The following is a 19,810-nucleotide window of genomic DNA, read 5'->3' on the forward strand; positions in this document are numbered from 1 at the left end:
TGTGAATCTCTGGCAACTTGTAACCCAACTGAGGTCACGTGGTGGACGCCATCTCCCCCACTTACTAGAACGTGCCATTTGCTCACACCACTGACTGTTCTCACGGGATTTCCCGATACACACAGAGCGCGAGTCCCTCGGCCTCGACCCTCTGCTCTGCTTGTCTCGGGTAGGAGACACCGGCTTAGAGTCGGGCCGAGAGTCCAGGTCCAGGGGCTTGGCCACTGTGAAGGCCCCACAGGCCCCTCAGCCCACCCCCCCTTCCCCCTCCACTGTAGTGACAGGTCCCCCGAGAGAGCAGCACTGCAGGGAGGGTGTAAGCCTGGGAGCCGCGTGCTCAAACATGGCTTCTGTCACAAAAATCCCTCCTCTAACCGGGATCGCACTGAGTCCTGTTGCGTAACTTGCTGTCTTCACTTACAGCTTATCTTGGGCACCTTCCAACACCCGTCAGCAGAGCCCAGTGGTTCTCAACTAGGGGGGGACTCTACTACCCAGGGGACCCTTGGCAACGTCTAGAGGTCATTTTGGTTATCACCGGCACCTAGTGGCTAGAGGCCAGGGATGCTGCTAAACAACCTATAACACGGGACAGCCCCATAATAAAGAATTATTAGCCCAGAACAACAGAGCCGAGGTTGAGCACAGGACACATCGACTCTATTCTTTCCATAGGTGCCAAGTGATGGGCCTGCACTTGCTACACCCGGGAAAGGTCCTCTTAAACGTCTGACGGTGTACTCGCCTACAGAACTCGTCTTCCAAACAGTCTGACTGCTCAGGGCTCTTTTGTCCCCACGTCCCCATATGTCCCCCAGGCTGCCCTCCTGTGTGCACCTTGATGAAGGTGTCGATCTCTGTCCTCCTGCGCTTGGCCAGCGCCTCAATCTCCACCTGGCAGATGGAGCACACGTACAGGTGGTTCACAGCAGGGCCGCCCCCAAACCTGCACCCAGGGTGGGAGGAGAGAAACAAGCCCTGAAGGGAGGGCTCCGCGAGGGGGGCGGCGGGACCTGCCGGAGCAATTACCACCCTCCACTTGGCGGCTGCTCCTGCCCCACCCGTCAGCACCTTCCCGGCCTGTGTGCTGCTTATCTGTCATCCTCACTAGGCTGTGGCTCACAGAGCCAGCAGGGCACCTGTGTGTACACAGGGCCCAGAGCACCTGCTTCGTGGCTGGAGGGCAGACTGGCGCTCTCGCCGCATCTGCTGGCTCCTGGGCAGAGCAGTGCTGGCCAAGAGCTGCCCCAGCCAGACCCTCAGGACGACATCACAGGGAGGCTGCAGGTAGGAGAGTAAGTGTCCCAAGCATGGAGGACCCCACAGGATTTGGGGGCACATCCCCCAGAGTTCCTGACCCCCCCACTGGCAGCTGGGCAGGGAGAAGGCTGCTCCTGACTTGGCAACTGGGTACAGCAGGGCCGCTCCAGGGAGACGCAGTCGGCCCCTCCCAGCCCGTATGACCACATGCTCGGCTGTGACAGACCCCACCCCCTGGCTGCAGAGTGACCCAGGCCTGGGCTGGTGCGTGACGGGAGAGCCCTTGGTCTTGACAGACTTCAACGTGGAAGCCCCCAGGCTAGAGCAGCTGCCCCCACCCTGCAGCCCAAGCCAAAAGCCACCTGAGCCAGGCACAAGGCGGAGGAGAGAGGCCTGGCCCCCTGCCAGCCCCTGCCCTGCAGCCAGCGCCCCCAGGACTTTCCGTGCAATAGGCTAATATGCTCGCTTTTGCTTGGGCCAGTTTCCTGTCCCTTGTGACTAGAAGGATCCTACTGGATTCCCACAAGCAATGTGTCATTCTCACGAGACACCTGGAGGCAGGGGCTGCCTCTGCCCAGGTAGAGACCGCGTGGGGTCCTGGTGGCGTTCCTCCCCTGCCTCCTTCCCCGCGCAGCTGGGCCCCGGCCAGGCCTGAGGCAGGCTGGCCGTGCGAGCACCTTACCTGTTGTAGAGGTGTTCCCAGACGTTCTGGGGCAGGATGACGACCAGGTCGTCGATGTAGTGGTATTTGTTGGGAGGGATGCCTAGGGAAGGAGCACAGGAGGGGAGGGCTGGGGGCTTGGCCCGCCTGCCGTGCACCCTCCCACGGGAAGGGCGCCTCACCTCCATGCGAGCAGAGGAAGGTCTGGTTGGTGATGGGCCCCGGCTCAGCGAAGGTGTTGAACTTGTTGAGCCACTCTCGGGACACATAGAACCGCAGTAGGCTGGGCTCCCGCATGGCAGCCAGGGACACCACCTGCTGCCGCTCACGCACCGCCTCCTCGCTGCTCTTCCTGGGGAGGGGGGTGCCGCTGTGCCAAGGCCGCTGCCATGACCACCCCAGTGTACCCGCCCAGCTCTGCCCACCACCTCTTGAACCCCTTGGTGACTGTCCCCGCCCTGTGCCACAGGACCCTGCAGAAGGCTCAACCCTGCCTCCTTGGGCTCCCCACAGCAGCCAGAGGGCTCTTTCTTAAAAACCCGAATCCGTACTCCACCCTCAGCTCAAACCCTTCCAGGCTGCTCCCCCACCCACACCCAGGGGGGCACCCTAGGAGCAGTGGCAGGACGTCCAGGCCACAGGTCCCAGGGGACTGGGGCACCCGCAGACCCATGCGGACCTGCCCAGCGCCCACCTGTAAAAGAGCACGTAGCCCTCGGCGTTCTGCACCACCGTCTCGTGGACCTCGGTGACATACTGGTCGTCGAACTCGTACCACTGCCCATTGATCACGTTCTGGCAGTAGGCGATGTAGTGCCCACCTGCGGCGGCAGAGCAGGTGGGTTACAGGGACCCTGGGAGGTGGGAGGGTGGGGGAGGAGGTGCCACTCACTGCCTGCTGTGCCATGGTGGCAGATGACTGAGAGGAGGTCATAGGTGGTGATCTGGGACGTGCACTCCTTGGCCAGGAAGGGGCGCAGGTCGAGCCCCTCGAGGGGGAAGGAGACGTGGCTGTTGATCTTGAATGAGTACGTCACCTCATGCCGAAAGCGCTTCAGGTGGACGCACAGGATCTGCGGGGAGGAGGGGAGGGTGCCGGTCATGCTAGGGTCACCTGGTGGAAACAACAGGAACCCTGGCACAGAGGCCTCAGCCGGCTGATCCCACAACAACAAAAGCATTCCACATGGGAGCCACGCCAGGTTCACTCTAAACCACACGATCACTTTCGGGCTCCGCTGCTGAGAGGGACCATCCCCTGCTAGCAACGGGAATCCACACCTGTCTTACTTGAGGTGGCACCTCAGCACCCCCACGCCTGCCTCCCGCTGGGTCCTCACAGAACATGCTGAGCGATGAACGAGCTGAGGCCACGAAGTCACAAATTGAAAAACCGCCCTCTGCCACCCTTCCCAGGAGGTCACTCAGCCAAAGCAACGGACCCTCCTTGGGTCCCTTAGCGTGGCAGCTCTGGAGCAGTGAGACGTTGGCATGGAGGGGCCGGGCGAGCCCCCCACTCACCTCGGGCAGCCGCAGGACTCTGCAGTACTTCACCCCGTTCCGTAGCCTGGGGAGGGAGCGTGAGCAAGGCTCACTGTCAGTGCGGGGTGGGGGCGGGGAGCAGCCCTCCCACCGGGGGAACTTCTAGGAGGTCCGGATCTCGCTCTCTGGGGGAACCCCGAACGCACACTTACTTCTTGCACCGCTCACAGCTGTACATGTTGTCACCTGGGGTGGTAAAACAAATGGTCAGAAGTTAGCAGGGAAGGGAAATGAGGAGCAGAAAAAGCAAATATGATGATTTATGCTTAAGGAAGAAAACCCAAGAGGTATGGGAGGGAAGGCCTGGGCTGGAACCCCAAAGACAGAATCCATAAAAAGGAAAAAATGGATATATTTGATCCTACAAACACTTCAACACCTGTATAGATATCACCAAAACAAAATTAAAAGACAAAAGGCAAAATGGGAGGGAAATGCAACATTGAAGACAAAATGTATTGAAATCCTTTTTTTTTTTTTTTAAACAGGGTCTTGCACTGCCACCCAGGCTGGAGCACAATGGTACGATCATAGCTCACTGCAGCCTCAAACTCCTGGGCTCAACTGATCCTCCTGCCCAGGCCTCCCAAAGTGCTGAGATTACAGGTGTGGCCGCCACATCTGACCAAAATCTTACTGTATAAAGAGTTTCCCCTTACCTCTAGCTACAAAAATTAACTCAAAATGGATCAAAGATCTAAATTTAAGAGTTAAAACTATAAAATTCTTAGAACAAAACAGAGAAAAGCTTCATGACATTGGATTTGGCAATGATTTCTTGGATACAACACCAAAAGCTCAGGCCACATAAGCGAAAGTAGATAAACAGGACTCCATCAAAATCCAAAACTCTGTGACTCAAAGGAGACAACTGACAGCATGAAAAGCAACCTACAGAATGTGGGAGAATATTTACAAATCATATATCTGATAAGGCGTCAATATGTACACTATATAAACAACTCCTACAACCCAAACAACAAAATAACCTGATTACAGGTTATGTTCAGTCAAAGAAGTCATAAAAAGACAAGTATTGCATGATCCTACTCCCATGAGGCATCTAGGGTAGTCAAAGTCACAGAGACAGAACAGAATGGCGGGTGCCCAGGAAGAGGGGAGGGGAAACGAGGGAGCTATTTAACAGATACAAAGTTTCAGTTTTGTAAGATGAAAAAGTTCTGGAGATGGATGGTGGTGATGGTTGCACAACAATGTGCATGTAGTTAATGCCACAAACTATACACATTATATGTTAAAAATAACATGAAAAATGGTTATGGTGGTGGCTGGGTGCCGAGGCTCACACTGTGATCCCAACACTTTGGGAGGCTGAGGTAGGAGGATCGCTTGAGGCCAAGAGTGTGAGACCAGCCTGAGCAATATAGTGAGACTCCAACTCCACAAAAAAAAAAAGTTAAAAAAATTAGCAAGGCATGGTGGCTCACGCCTATAATCCCAGCTACTCAGGAGGCTGAGGCAAGAGGATCACTTGAGTCCAGGAGTGTGAGGCTGCAGTGAGCTATGATCATGCCACTCCAGCCAGCGTGACAGAGACCCTGTTTCTCAAAAAAAAAAAAAAAAGTTGTGGTGGTAAATTTTATGTTATGTGTATTTTATCACAATTAAAAGTTGAAAAAAAAAGTTTTCCCAATGGTTAAGATGACAAGTAGTACATAAAAACAGGAAAAGGATAGGAATGGGAAATTTCAAAATAAGAAATAAAAACAAGGCAGGGCATAATGGCTCACGCCTGTAATCCTAGCACTCTGGGGAAGCCGAGGTGGGAAGATCGCTTCAGGACAGGAGTTCGAGGCCAGCCTAAGAAAGAGCGAGACCCCGTCTCTACCAAAAATAAAAAAAATTAGCCAGGCGTGCTGGTGTGCACCTGTAGTCCCAGCTACTCGGGAGGTTGAGGCAGAAGGATTGCTTGAGCCCAGAAGTTGGAGGTTGCTGTGAGCTAGGCTGACATCACGGCACTCTAGCCCAGGTGACAGAGTGAGACTCTGTCTCAAAAAAAAGAAAAAAGAAAAGAAAAGAAATACAAACCGCCACTACACTTAACAAAAAGTGTTAAAACTCAGCAATAATCAAGAAAATGCAAAATTTAAGCACATAATTTTTACCCACCAAATTGGTAAAAAAATAAAAATAATTTAACACCAAGAATCACAAGGCGGTGGGACTGGGAGAACACAAAGCCCCAGCCTGGCAGGCAGCAGGAGTGGGAATCCAACTCTGGAAGCAAGTCCAGTGGAGCATCCTGCCAGCCCTGGGCTGCACACCTACCTGCACGTGACCCCCCAGGACCCGCCTCCGCCAGCCAGGCCACTCACCCTTCAGCTCATCAGCGGCGAAGAAGGCAGCGAGGCAGTCTTCCAGAGTGACGACAGGCCCCCAAAACCAGCTGGGGGTACAGGACACCACAAACCTACAGAGACAAAAAAGGGAGCCAGGCGTTGCCACGGCTGTTCAGGTCTGAGCCCCAAAAGGACCGTGAAGGCCCAGAAAGGTAGCCTGGCATGGCGGGTGGGGGCAGAGGTCTGGAGCGAGACAACTCCGTGCCCTTGGGCGAGTGACATCCCCTTTCCCTGAGCCTGGACTTCCCATCCGTGACAGCGGGTCTCTGGCATCAGGCAGGCAAGGCAGCCCCTAGAAAGCTGCAGCTGCCCTTCCCACTGGCCAGGGCCGCATCTCGCTGCTGCCCTCCCTTCTGCCCGCCACACAGTCACCTCCCTGCTGTCACTGCCCTTCAGCTCCGCAGGACCATCCAATCCTGGCCTCCCCAAAATGGCCAAGGAGCCCCACCCCTGCCATCTAGCAAACTCCCACACAGCTTCGCCTCCAGCTCCTCCAGACTCTCCCTGGTCCCTGAAAACGCTGGGACTTCACTGTGTAGTGTGTCTCCAGCCCAGGAAAGCCAGGACAGGGCCCAGCTCATGCCCCCAGCTGGCAGGAAGGTGTGCGCACCGTCGGATGTACTCCATGATGAAGGCCAGCCAGCCCTGGGCAGCATAGCTGTCCCCACAGGCACCCGCCTTGGCCGGCACATTCTGGTAGATGGCTGAGTGGAGCTTGGCCAGGTCCTCCTTGCCAGGAATGGGCAGTGACAGGTCCTGGAACGTCTCCACTGTGGTGGACACCTGTGGGGTTGAAGGTCAGCCCAGTGCCCACCTTCTGGCAGCGCCTGCACCCCAAACCCCTGCCGGCAGGTGAGGGACAGGAGGGCCTGCTCCCTAGGCCCCGGACACAGGAGCCCCACACCAGGGCCCTCCCTGGAGAAAGGTGGGAGAACCGACGGAGAGCCCAGCCCACCCCAAACGGAGTGACGGCTGCTGGGCCGCTGGCAGCCCGGTCTGGCCCTCCCCATCCTTGGGGCACCCACCCGGTCACAGGTGAGACACTGCACGAGGCTGAGGATGGAGCCGTCGAAGATGTCTGAGATGACACTGCGGTAGCACTGCTCCTTCCGCCTCCGGCTGCCAGAGCTCATGACCTGGGCTGGGGACACAGCACAGGACTAGGCCCAGCCTCCAGCCACCTGGCTGGGGTAAGGCACAGGCACTGGGGTATCTGTAAACAGGGCTCCCCGACTCATGTCCCAAAGTGCTGTAAGGGTTCAGAGATGACCCATGAGTACACGACAGAGCCCCTGGCAACAGGTGGTTAAAGACGGCAGCCACAGGCACGGCTTACACCCCCTGCCCCGATGGCCTCCCCTCCCAGTCGCCCCCGAACCTTTCTTCAGCACGTAAGACGGCCCCATCCTCACGGGGCTCGCGTGAGGAGGGCTGCTGGACAGCTTGGCATGGCCCTCGTGGTGGACGGGGCTGCAGGGGCGGGAGGAGCTGCGCAGGTGGGCATCGTTGTCCGGCTCTGGGGACAGACAGGGGACTGTGCTGCGCCAGGGCATCCAGGCCAGGGTCCCCCTGCAGCTCCATGGCCTTGGCAGGAAGGATACCTGCCAGCACCTCCTAACAGGATGAAGGCTGAACCCAGTGTGTCTCCTCTGTCCTGTGCCCACCCCTGACCCCAACGGACATTCCAGAACAGGGCTGTCCTTTCTGTTTCCAACTGATGGCTCAGGGTGCCAGGGCAGGGCTGTCCATCAGCTACGTGACCTGGTCACATCGGCCGCCCCGTGGCTGACTTCCCCCTGCAGGCTGGGTCTAGTGGAAGAAGCCACCCCCCAGGTGGGCTCCTGTGCGTCGGTGCGTGGCACACAGGAGGGACTAGGCAGACGGGGCTGTGATTTCTCCCAGCAGCCCTCGGCCACCTGATACCTGGCGTCCGGCAGGGGCTTGTGGGCGGTGGTGATGGTGGCCGCGCGTCTGTGGGCTGGTCATCAAGGGCAGCCATGGCCGTGTCCACATCAGCGTCCTCATCCACTTGCTCCGAGTTGGTGCGCTGCTGGCCCCAGGAGAACTTGCGGTCCTTCATCCGCTCCTTCTCGGAGATGGCGCGGCCCGCCTCGTCCGGGATCAGCAGCTCCGTCTCCTCCTGCGAGCCGCCCCCGCCACGACCCTGTCCGTCACCCTCACCCCGGTCGCTGCTCGAGTCACAGGACAGGAACTCGTCCTCTGACGGGCTCCGGTCGCCCTCCCGCTTCTCATCCATGTCGCTCGAGTCTGAGTCCCGAGCCTCTGTCAGTGTCACCGTGGCCACCGCCGGCTCTTTGAGCTCCTCGTGCAGCTGGTCCATCAGGCAGCGCAGGAACTCCTGGGTGTCCTAGAACCAGCAGCTGCGTCAACAGGCCTTGCCCGGGGCCCAGGAGGACCCAGCCTCTGCCTAGCAGGTGCTCACGGGGACGGGCTGCTCAACCCCCCACAGCAGCCTCCGAGGACAGTCTGTCCTAACGCCATTCTGCTGAGGACACTGAGGCTCAGAGAGGCTAAGGGACTCCTCCCAGGGCACACAGCTGTAAAACGGGAGGGACAGATGCGTACCTGGGTCCGTCCGACCCCCTGGCTCATTCTCTGAATCACCTACAATGGCCGTGAGCTCAGCGTAGGAGCAGAGAGGGAGGTATCACATTCAGCCCTAGAGTCACCCTGCTCCCTAAAGGTGGGGGGGCCCAGGGAAGGATGAGGGAGCATGACACTAACCGGGAAGGCTCAGCCAAGTCCCACACCAAGTGACACCACCCATAGGTCAGGCCAACCTCCATGATCCACCCTTCCTCTGCCTCCTGCTTCTCTCCCAGTCCCTCTGTCAGCCCCCATGTACCTCTCTTGTCCCCCTCAGCTTGTGTGCCTGAATCTTCCCTTGTGACACTGTGGCCTGAGTACAGGCCTGGAGGCAGCTCTCACCTTCCCACAGACCTGAGTATGACTTGGACTAAGCTGCCCCTGCAGGCTTGGCTGGGTCTCAAATCACAGCGGTGACAGTTTTATTCTGACCACTCTGTGACTGGGCCACCAGCCCAGCAGGAAGCCAGGGCAGCAGGAGGTGCTCTGCAAGGTCAGATGGCAGCGACAGCGCCAACCCGGATAACTGGAGGCACCCGTGGTGGTGGTGGCGGGCCATGAAGGAGGATCTTGGTTCCAAGGCCAGCTCCGCCCATGTCAGAAGCAGGCCCCAGCCCAAGTCCCGATGGGGGAGGGAGGGGTCGGGCAGCCCCCAGAGCCAGCCTCGAGCCTCGGCAGGGCTCCGGGTGCATTTCCTTGGGCAAAGTGTTGGGTGCCGAGCACCAGCTACGCTGCAGTAGGGAGAGGGACCCGTGTCCTGTGTCAGGCGTACTGAAAAGCCCTTTTAAGAACAAGGCTTTAATATGCCATCTACTTCTCTTTCTGGTTCTTCCTTTCAACAAAAGTACTGTGTTCCTTGCCAAAATTTCAATCCAAGCGGAAGCACGAAACCATCCTCTGGCCATCGAGAGAGGCCCGCAGCTGTGTCTCCGTTTCAGACTCAGAAAAGTCCCCTGCATTATGCCCAAGAACCAGAGAAAGGTACTTCTGCTGGAGCCCAGACAGATACCACGCGGCCCTACCTAACAGCATCCTCACCCAGGGCCGAGGGCCGGCACGATGCCTTGTGCAGACACGGGGCAGCGCTGTGGTGAGGGGTGGGCTCAGCCGGCCTGAATCCCATCCTTGCTACCGTGCGCTGTGTGACCTGAGTGAGGTGTAGAACCTCTCTGAGCCTCAGTTCCTTACCTGTAACACGCACGTGGGTGACAACAGTACCCACTTCATCAGTTCTGTGAGGATTAAAAGGGCTGCATTTGCATGGGACGTCACGACCACAGACCACAGTACATTTGGACCACTGTAGATGTTATTGTTCCACAAAAAGAGGTGTTTCAGGCAGCCCTGGGCTTCTCAGGCAGGAGCAAACGCCCAGCAGATCCCACCCTGGGACAGGACAGCAGGCAGGGTGATGGCGGCAGGAAAGGGCCGAAGGCACCCGCCACGTGACCACCTCTCCAGCCGTGGTCCCAGGTCAGGCAGCCGCAGAGGCAGCCCAGACAGGTCCGGCTCTGCTCGCAGGCCCAGCAGCCAAAGCCCCGGCCGTGGAGCAGCGCTGGGCGGGCACCCGCTTGTCTTGCTCTCGTAATTTTATTCAATAGAAAAACATGGTTGATTTCAAAGGCGTTTATCAGATTAAAAACTTTTTTTAATCAACGTTTTTATATTAGTAAAAGTGAAATTTTGCCTGTGGTTTGGGGAATAAGAAACCAGGTGCCATTCTGAGTGCAGCGCTGAGGGACATGGACTCAGGCTGGGCTGCCTGAGTTCAAACTTCCCCGTTGTATACCAGCGGTGAGACCTGGGCACGGGACTTGGTCCCCTGGGCCTCAGTCTCCCCACCTGTACGGTGGGGATAAACACCAGCAGGTTGCTGGGAGGCTCCAACGTCCTTGCACACATGACGGGTCAGACGTGAGAGCCCGGTCTGCGGGGCCTGCTGGCTGCTCAGCTCCTGCCGCCACTTCCACTCTGGCTTTGGCTTCACAGCCAGGCCTGGGAACAGCCCAGGTGTCCCCTTACCTGCTGGGCATAGCCTCGAAACATTGGGTTGACCAACTTGATCCCGTGAGACAGGCTGGTGGGGACCACGTAGCTCGGCCTGTGGGAAGACCACACCTCAGCACAGGAGGCCTCGCGGGGCCATCCGACCCTGAGAGAAGCAGGCAGCCGGACGCTGGACAGACTCAGAGGTGTGTCCTGAGGTTTGGGGAGGGGCCTCCCCGCCAGGGGCCCCAGCAGGCTCACACAACTCCATGGACAAGAGGGGAAACGTCAAGTCACGGTGGCCTTGCCCAAGCAGAGAACTCCTGACTGGGATGGCATCATTTCCCACTAGTCCGAGACAAGCCCACTCTAAACGCTGTTTTCATTCTAAAATATTTATTGTGGTTTTTCTCATTTCAAAAGTCTTATGTTCATTACTAAAAAATCTAAAATTTCAGAAAAACACAACAAAGAAACACTACCACTGATGGCACCATCCCAAGATAACGACCATTAAGATTTCTAGATTTTTCTGTGAAAACACAAACAAAAGTATATACAGGTAAACACTTAAACTTGGCTTCTGACATAATTGGAATTATATCGTATGTTTTTAATCTGCTTCTATACGTAATATATTTCTATGCACTCATTTTCAACTATGCCCAACTAAGACATTTCCTAGAGAAACAGACCTCGTCCAGGCTTCTGGTCTTTAATTCATTTCACACCAAGCCAGAAGCCCCGGCCCAGCTCCACACGTGCAGAGTCGGGTGGAGGCCCGGCACCGGCCACGCACCTCTCTTGGCACAGACGCCGAGCAGTGGCTGCCAGCCAGGGTCAGCACCAGGTTCAAATTCTAGCTTCCCTTTCGCAGGCTGAGTCACCTTGAGCAAGATACTTAAAGCTCTCTGCATCTTGGTTTCCCCATTTGTAAAACAGGGTTGGGGGCGGCCATAGCCCACAGGCTTGCAGGGGCAAGCATTTGCCAAACCATCACCTGGGGCAAAGTAAGGCCAAGTGCTGGACTCGGGGCCAAATCCATAGGAAGTGCTCGATCAAGGGTGCTGCCAGAAAACCCAGTCCCCGCATACTGCCCAAGGTCAGGGCCTGGGTCACTCACCGTTTCTTGTGCCAGACCTCAGAGACCAGCTTCTGGTAACTCTTGCACAGGGCTGGCTTCTTGTCTGTGCGCACCAGGCCTCCACACTCCAGGAAGAACTGGGTCAGCGGCGGGCTGTGGGCAGGGGAGAGGGAGCCGGGTCAGGAGGGGAAGAGGCGCGTGTGGCATTGTTTATGAGGAGCTGGGTACAGAAGAAGCAAGAGCCCGAGCACTTGTGCAGGCACACACAGCGGCCCCCTAGACCCAGAAACGCCTGCAGGTGACTAGAAGGATCCCACTTGTATAGGCTGGCTTGTGTCCCCCTAAAATCCCCAGGTTGAAGTCCTAACTCCCAGCATCTCAGCGTATTTGGAGACAGGGACTTTAAGGAGGTCACTAAGTTAAAAGGAGGCAGTTGGGGTGGATCCTGATCCAACATGACCGCTCTTCTAAGAAGAGGAAACTTGGACACACAAGGGAGACACCAGACACACGTGCACACAGAGGACCCAGGGAGAAGGTGGCCGTCTGTCTACAAGCCAAGGAAGAGGCCTCGGAAGGAACCAACCCTGCTGACACCTTGACGGCAGACTTCCAGCCTCCAGAACTCAGAGACAGTAAGTTTCTGTTGTTGAAGCCCCCCAGACTGTGGTGCTTTGCAGGGCTGCCCCAGGAAACGAAAACGCCCCCTTTCTCTCCTGGGTTAGCTGCAAATTTCCTGAGGGAGGCCCACAGGCCTAGGGACGGCTGTGGCATGAACAAGAGAGGAACCAGCTCCCCCTCCTCCCAATGGCCCATTCTGCAGAAGGCGTCTCCCCAGCTGAAGTCACCCCCCACTCCTCTTTTCCTTATTATGTATTTATTTATTTAAGAGACAGGGTCTCACTCTGTTGCCCGGGCTGGAGCGCAGGGGCTGTTCCCAGGTGTAATCATAGCGCACAACGGCCTCGAACTCCTGGGCTCAAGCAATCCTGCTTCATCCTCCCAAGTAGCAGGGACTACAGGTGTGCGCCACTGCACCCATGCCTTATGTTTTTAAAAGTTATCTTATTACATAAGAAAAATACATTTATTGTAAGAAAATTAGAAGATATAAATAAGCAAACAACAATAATTCACCTTTGTCCTTCCAGACTTTTCTACGCATACGTATCCATTCTCTCTCTCCTTCCTTTAACATATACAGGCTGAATGCTCGCTGGGTAGGAGACCAGGAGCTTGAGGCCATTGTGCGCTGCGATTACAGACACAGGAGACATCCCTGGCCTCACAGCTGCTGGCTCATCCTCGGAGGAAACTAACATGTCCCCCACGATGAGACTGTGCCACACAAAGCTTTATAGCCTTTGTCCCACACTCGCCAGCTTCTGAACCCCTTCCTGTTGGAGGGACTGCCGTCCTGCATTCACTGTGAGGCTGGGCCACAGTGAACCTATATCCCTGGCAGTTGGGCCTTTAAATTGTTTAGAGCAACGAGCATCCTGGAATAAACAACTTTCTTCGCATCTCTGGTAACATCCTTAGTATAAATTCCGACCAGAGGGACTGCTGGGTCAAAGGAGATGCCTGACTTCAGGGATTGATGCATCTGTGCGCAACACGGCAACACAGCTTGGGGGCTGCTGCTGCTCCCAGGGCTTTGGTAGGGTCAGTCCCCGGCGCCCACCCCCAGGCGACTGACACCTACCAATTGGACAGGGCCTGCAGGGCGGCATTCATGTAGCAGGAGTTCCCGAGGTTCTTCATGCCCGTGAGGCCTGGGGAACAAACATGACAAGGGAGAGGAGGTGAGCGCCCTGGAGGAGAGCCGCAAGTCACACTCGGCTGTGGCTCTCAACCCCGTCGGGACCCAAGCAGACGACACGGGTGCAGGTATTCCACCTCAGAAATCTTCCAAGTAAGTTAATGTGGTTCCTGCTCACACGGCTACAGTTACCTGAGTGTATTTAACAGAAAGGCTCCTTTGTCCTCCCAGCCCCGCCAGGCCCGCTGTCCATGCCATACGGACGAGGAGGCCGGGGGGCAAAGGGGCCATTTGCCCAGGGTCACACGGCTGAGAGAGGGCAAAGGTCAGGTCTCCAGGGCCTCAGCTAGGCTGGCTCTCCAAGGGAAGCCACCACGCTGTGCAGCTCACCCGCCACCCTGCCCTTCCCCTCGGGCAGCACGGCGTGAGCAGAGATGGAGACGAGACCCTGGTGCTTTCCCGCTTCTGGCTGAGGCCCCAGCCTGGCCCCACAGCCTCCCCTGCTCTGGGGGCCGTTACCTCGGGGTTTCAGGTCATCGTCCTCTGACTCAGACTCTCCTTCGTCAGCCACGGCGATGGGAACAGCTTTCAGAGGATGGGAGGGTGGTGGAGAGTCCTGTGTTAAAGACCCAGAGGAAAAACGGGAGGAAGAGGGAGAGGGGCGGGGTCAGAGGCCCATGTGCCCCGCGGCCCATGTGCCCTGCTCCCGAGGGAGGGAAGCCCCACAGCCCCACGCCGGCCGAGTCAGTCCATCTGAGCAGAGGACTCTGGGCTTGGTGGCCTCACCCTGGGAACTTCCTGACTTGTATTTTTTATTTGCGATAATGAAATAATAATTTATTTATAATTTGGGAAAAAAATAGAAACAGAAAAAACATGCAACCCCATTTTCCTGAGAACCACTGTTAATAGTCTGTATGCATATATGTAGACTTAGCTGTTAATACAGCCATAGATACATAAAAACAGGACATTGCATGTATTATTTTATAGCTTTTATAAAAACTCAGAAATATCCACCACGTTCACAAATGTATTCAGTAAGCACTTATCGAGCACCTCTCAGACCGTTCAAATGGGGCGGAGACAGCAGCGCATACGCGTACCACCCCGGCGTCCCAGCCTCCGCTGCTCCAGGGGCCATTCCCCAGGGGCCGGCCGGCCGGGGCCCTGCAGGGTGTGGCTTGCTGACCTGCCATCCCCAGGGGCTGCACAGCACCCTGCTGCTCTCTGGCCAACACGTCACCCAGGTTTTTCCAGTGTTTCCCACAGAGAAGGACACTGCGGTCACTACTCAGGATTCTCTCAGGAAATCTTTTGGATCTGGGATTGCCAGGGCTGTGACCTTGTTAGCCCTCTCCACAAGGTCTGGAAGGGTCTACACTCACGCCGTGGCCCTGAGCCCATCCCAACCCTGTACGTCCATGTGGCTGCCCCACAACCTCTGCGCTCCTTGAGGGAGGTGCCACCCTTAGTCACCTCTGCACCTCGCAGCCTCACACGAGCCTTGGCATATGGTCAGGCTCAGTGAGCAGTTGCTGACACGAGCTCCTGAAAGTCACCTGCACACACACCAACCCAGGAACAGGCTACGTCTGAGACCCACAGACCCACGTTCCACCAATGCACCGGTCACACTGCCCCGGTCCTTGACAGTGTCGCCAACAACCAAAGTGGCCCCACTGCATCTATTACCTGCTCTGAGAACTTGCATGCGCAGCTTGGTGGGGGTGCTGGCAGCCGCTGCTGCAGGAATACCTCCTTCTCACAGGCATAACACCACACGCGGAATGTGGTCAGGTTCACTGTCAAGTTATGCTTTTTTGCCTAGAGGGAAGGAACCTAGATAAGGGCAGGGTTACACAGGCCTACCAGGTGCCCCAGCGTGCACTGGGGCTGCCTCTGCTCCCCAGCCTCAGTAAGAGGCCCCGTCAAGACAGAGGCTGGAAGCTCAGTTTTTGCTCACCCTCCAGCCAGGAAACCAAAGGCTGCCATTTACCAAATAGGTACACATGCAAAATGCTTTCACCCTCACTCTCCTGCTTCTTTGCAGCACCCCTGCTACGATGACTCCATTTCGCAGCCCAGCCACTGAGGCCCAGAGCAGGCAGATGGAGCCGGGAGGTGGCTGGAGCTGGGATTTGAGCCCCAGGCAGTCTGGCTGCAGAGGCCATGCTCTCGACCACCACACTCACCTGTGCGTGGATGGTGCTGTGGTCGGCAAAGGACTCTCCGCAGCCAACATAGGGGCAGGCAACCTGGGAGAGGGAGGGAGAGTGAACTGGGATTGGCCAAGAGCACAGTGTCAAAGCAGTGTCTCTGACTCCACCCCAACGTCAGTCAGCGTCCCCCAATTCTACCAAACAGGACCCACAAGGGATTGAGGCTCTCCCACCCCAAAGGAACACAAGTCCCTACACCTGAAGCTCATACTGGGCAGGGACGGCCACCGTAAACATTGCCCCTGTGTCTTCTGCAAAGACTGACTGGATGTCTTCACCCCCTAGCTCTTTTTTGCTTCTATTTGTGAGGTTTTGTAAACAAGAAATTTTAAGTAATAGTCATTTTTAGTATGACTATAAAAATATGTATAGAAAAATCTTAAGATACTACAAAGAAAAAAAGAAAATTACCTGTAATTCTACCACCCAGAAAAACTTGTCATGTTTTGCCACATCTGCTGCTTATTAAAAAGAGTAAAAGGAATAAGGCCGGGCGCGGTGGCTCACGCCTGTAATCCTAGCACTCTGGGAGGCCGAGGCGGGTGGATCGCTCGAGGTCGGGAGTTTGAGACCAGCCTGAGCAAGAGCGAGAGCCCGTTTCTACTGAAAATAGAAATAAATTATCTGGCCAACTAAAATATATATAGAAAAAAATTAGCCGGGCATGGTGGCGCATGCCTGTAGTCCCAGCTACTCGGGAGGCTGAGGCAGTAGGATCACTTAAGCCCAGGAGTTTGAGGTTGCTGTGAGCTAGGCTGATGCCACGGCACTCACTCTAGCCCGGGCAACAAAGCGAGACTCTGTCTCAAAAAAAAAAAAAAAAAAAAGAGTAAAAGGAATCAAAGCATTTCCGGATTCTCTTGGACACTGTCTCCGGGCCACGCACCATGCTACGCCCATCACAGGTATCTGTCCTGTGAGTCACACCCCAACCCAGGAGACAGGGACAGCTGTCAGTGTGCCAGCGTGGGGACACGCGGAATCAAAGGCCCAGGGAAGAGACCAGACTGGCCCAGGGAGAGACTGCTAGGGCTCAAAGCCAAGACGTCCATGTCGCCTCTCACACGTGTGCCGGTACAGAATCTTGCCTCTTGTGAAGATGGACCATTCAGTCCAGAGTCTCCTCCAACTTGCTTTTATCCTGTCATTTCATCCTGTCAACGGCTTTCAGAGTGTCCAGCCCAGGCACTTGCTATCTCTGGAGCCCTGTGCCCCTGCCCAAGGTTTCTGGCAGTGCCCACGAGGGACAGACGTTCCCAACCCCAAGTCCAGAGTGAGCTCCATACCCGCAACAGCCACAAGGATCCTTTACCTGGAGACAGGCCCACAGGTTTGGTCCAGCGACACCACAGGACTGACAGGTTCCCTGTGTGAGTTAAGGTGAGAGAGAAAGAACAAGTGTGAGCGGCCCAGGGGGGCTGAGCGCAGGGGCTGCTCCCGCCGGAGGGTGCCCCGCCTGGCTCCACCCGGCTGACACACGCTGAAGGTCTCAGCTTCAAGGCCCTGCCTCAGAAAGGCCTTTGCTGCTTTGCCCATCTAAGTCGGGATCCCCGTGGGGGCACTTTATATCTTACTGTTTGAATTTTTATTATGTACCTATAAAAAATTTTCAAATAAAATTATTTATTTAAAACTTAAACAGACCCCTTCATATACTCTCTCATCACCCCTTCTACTCTGCCTTCATGAAACTTATTTATTTAAGCCTTTCTCCCCATTTAGACTCTAGGCTCCATGCAAGAGGGATGCTCTGTTTGACCTACCCCTGTGAATTCACAGGGCCTGGTACAAAGTAGGAGCTCAATATACCTGCTGACCCCTGCAAACACCCAGGTTTCTGGTGGTCTGGCTGATAGAAACTGCTCCTTGTCTGCCAAGATCCTTTCTCCCCATCCTGCTTTAATAGTAGAACACATGAATGTCAGCTGGGCACATAGCCAGCCAGCTACAGACTGTTTCCCAGCCTCTACTGTGATCATGTGGCTGTTCTAGTCAATGAAATGACAGCAAAAGTCATGCGCGCCATTTCTGAGCTGTGTGCCACCCTTGCTCTTTCTCCTCTTACATTGGCTGGAATATGATTGTGATGGCAGGAGCTGAAGCAACCACCTTGGACTCAGAGACGAAAGCCACATGTTAAGAACAGCAGTGCCACCCTGCCAGCCCTACCTACCTCTGGTCTGTTCTATGAGAGAGAAATAAACTTCTGTCTCATTTAAGCTACTGTATTTCAGGGTCTCTTTGCTACAGCAACTTAAACTGTGCCCCAGCTAGTTTTGTCTGTGCATGTCTAGAACAGCAGTTCCCAACTGAGATCGTATAGCGTCTGCCGTGCTCCCGTCAGTTGTGAGATGAATTCTATGTGACAGTCTCTGGGGCAGATACAGTGTTAGGCTCTCTCAGAGTGGGGACGGACACCTGGTGAGGGACTGCAATGAGCCGAGTCTCCAGCCAAGCTCCTTACACGTTGCTCACGTGATCCCCACCAGTCTGTCCAGAGGTCCCACCAAGATGCCCTTTGCACAGATGAGAAACTGAGGCTCAGAGAGGTCACACCTCGTTACAGAGCAAGGTCAGAAGGTGAAGCCCAGGATCCTGGGCCCCTGAGCAGCAAGGTCCCCAAAGCTCCCACCAGGAAAGGCCAGTATGCCCCTGCGGGTAGCCATGCTGGCCCCCAAGCCTCCAGGGAAACTCCTCCTCCTCACCAAACGCAGGTTCTGGCTGTGTTTGTGAAGAGCCTGCACACAGAACCCTCAGGAGGGTTGAGGAGAAGCAGCTCCTCCCACACAACGGGCCTGAGATCTGCAATCTGAGATTTAGGGTCTCACTGGGGATGCTGCAGGCAGGAGATGAGCTTGTCTGCTGAGCAGACTCAGAACAGCCCCTGACCTTCTGAACTGTAATCTCTTGTGAGTTTTTAATTTCACATTTCACTCCCATCTTCCCAGCTTTTTATTTTCACTCCAGTCATTTGATTTACGAAAGTATTACGTGCTTACTGTAGCAATTCAAACTGTATGCTATATATGATTTGAAGTATAGTATATAAAGTACATACATACTGTAATAATTGAAGTACATCCCTCTGTTCATTCTAATACAAACATATACACTTAGATCTTCAGGGGTGATTTTTAGTAAAAATAAGATCACACAACATATACTTCTTTGTAGCATGCATTTGTCATCCACTTATGGTCACTTTTCTAAGTCTGTACAGAGGCCACATCTCATTCTTTGCAATAACTGCACCGTGTCCCACACTACGGACACACCAGAATTTATTCACCCGTTCCTTTCTTGATGAGTATTCGGCTGCCACCAGTCTTTCCCTTTTACAAATAATGCTCAATAAATCCTGCTGTATCTGTCTCTTTATAACGATACTAATGTTTCTACTGGATAAATTCCCAGCAGCAGAACTGTTTCCCTAAAGGTCACAGTAATTCCCATCACAACATGAGTGGTCCATTTTCTCCAGCTGTGAATGTGCTCAGTCTGTTTTTGCCTATCTGAAAAATGGTATCATCCTGTTTCCATTAGCAATATCCTTGCCCACTGGTAAAGTTAAGCATCCTTTTCTAAAAGTTTCTTGTCCATTTGCATTTCACTGTGAGCTACCTGCTCATATCTTCCCCCTTCTGAGTATTTTAAAACAGTGATTTTGTTTTGTAATTTTCCAGATACTCAGAGAGGTACCAAAGATGTGCTTTCTGACACATAGGCACAGGGTGCCCCAGATACATTCAGTCTCTGGTCCAGAGGCACTAACATGCTTCTAAAAGGGTGCCAATCCCAGCCCAAACCCTGCCACATTCTACCTCCCTCCTCCCACCCACCTCACGTCCCCTCTGCTCTCAAATTCCCCTCAACTCAGAAAGAAACCCAGCATCAGACAATGATCACCCGAGCCTCACTCTGCTGCTCCTCCACACCAGGAGAGAAGCAAAATCACTTCAAAAGCAGCCATTGACATTTTGAAGAACTGCTCCCACACCCAGGCCCATGACTAACCAGCTCAGGCCAAAGGCCACCAAGAACCCGCTGGTGCAGTGAGGCCAAACGACCGGCATTAGGTGTCTGGAAAGACAACTTAGCAATATGTCTAGGAATCTGACCCAATTAGCCCACTCCTGGGAATGTGCCTGCACATAGCTCTCGTGGACATGATGACATTTCTACAAGGCCATTCATTGCAGCATCGTTTGTACTGGCAAGAGGCTGCAAAGAGTACAGTCATCAACCCATGGAGGATCAGTTATCATGTCCACACGATGAAATATGATGCAAGTTCTAGACAAAGAACGAGACAGCTGTCTCTGTACT

General features: G+C 55.0%; 1 protein-coding gene across 3 annotated transcripts in view; it reads right to left on the minus strand.

Moving 5' to 3' along the window:
• USP20 (ubiquitin specific peptidase 20) overlaps positions 1–19,810 on the minus strand; it is a 37,353-nt gene that overhangs the window by 3,217 nt on the left and 14,326 nt on the right. For all 3 annotated transcript variants that reach the window (XR_006737874.1, XM_045563208.1, XM_045563207.1), the window contains exons 3-21: positions 16,797–16,850; positions 15,458–15,520; positions 14,958–15,089; positions 13,782–13,878; positions 13,206–13,275; positions 11,540–11,653; positions 10,453–10,531; positions 7,747–8,191; positions 7,202–7,339; positions 6,849–6,964; positions 6,434–6,606; positions 5,800–5,894; positions 3,616–3,649; positions 3,443–3,488; positions 2,814–2,994; positions 2,616–2,742; positions 2,104–2,273; positions 1,943–2,024; positions 838–946 (exon numbers count right to left, since the gene is read on the minus strand). Coding sequence is in view for 2 of the 3 variants with exons in the window: in XM_045563208.1 (XP_045419164.1) it covers positions 838–946; positions 1,943–2,024; positions 2,104–2,273; positions 2,616–2,742; positions 2,814–2,994; positions 3,443–3,488; positions 3,616–3,649; positions 5,800–5,894; positions 6,434–6,606; positions 6,849–6,964; positions 7,202–7,339; positions 7,747–8,191; positions 10,453–10,531; positions 11,540–11,653; positions 13,206–13,275; positions 13,782–13,878; positions 14,958–15,089; positions 15,458–15,520; positions 16,797–16,850 (2,325 nt within the window). In the remaining variant the exon portion in view is untranslated. The remainder of the gene's footprint in view (positions 1–837; positions 947–1,942; positions 2,025–2,103; positions 2,274–2,615; positions 2,743–2,813; positions 2,995–3,442; positions 3,489–3,615; positions 3,650–5,799; positions 5,895–6,433; positions 6,607–6,848; positions 6,965–7,201; positions 7,340–7,746; positions 8,192–10,452; positions 10,532–11,539; positions 11,654–13,205; positions 13,276–13,781; positions 13,879–14,957; positions 15,090–15,457; positions 15,521–16,796; positions 16,851–19,810) is intronic.

Source organism: Lemur catta, chromosome 10 (assembly GCF_020740605.2).
Source record: "Lemur catta isolate mLemCat1 chromosome 10, mLemCat1.pri, whole genome shotgun sequence".
Taxonomy (NCBI): Eukaryota; Metazoa; Chordata; class Mammalia; order Primates; family Lemuridae; genus Lemur; species Lemur catta.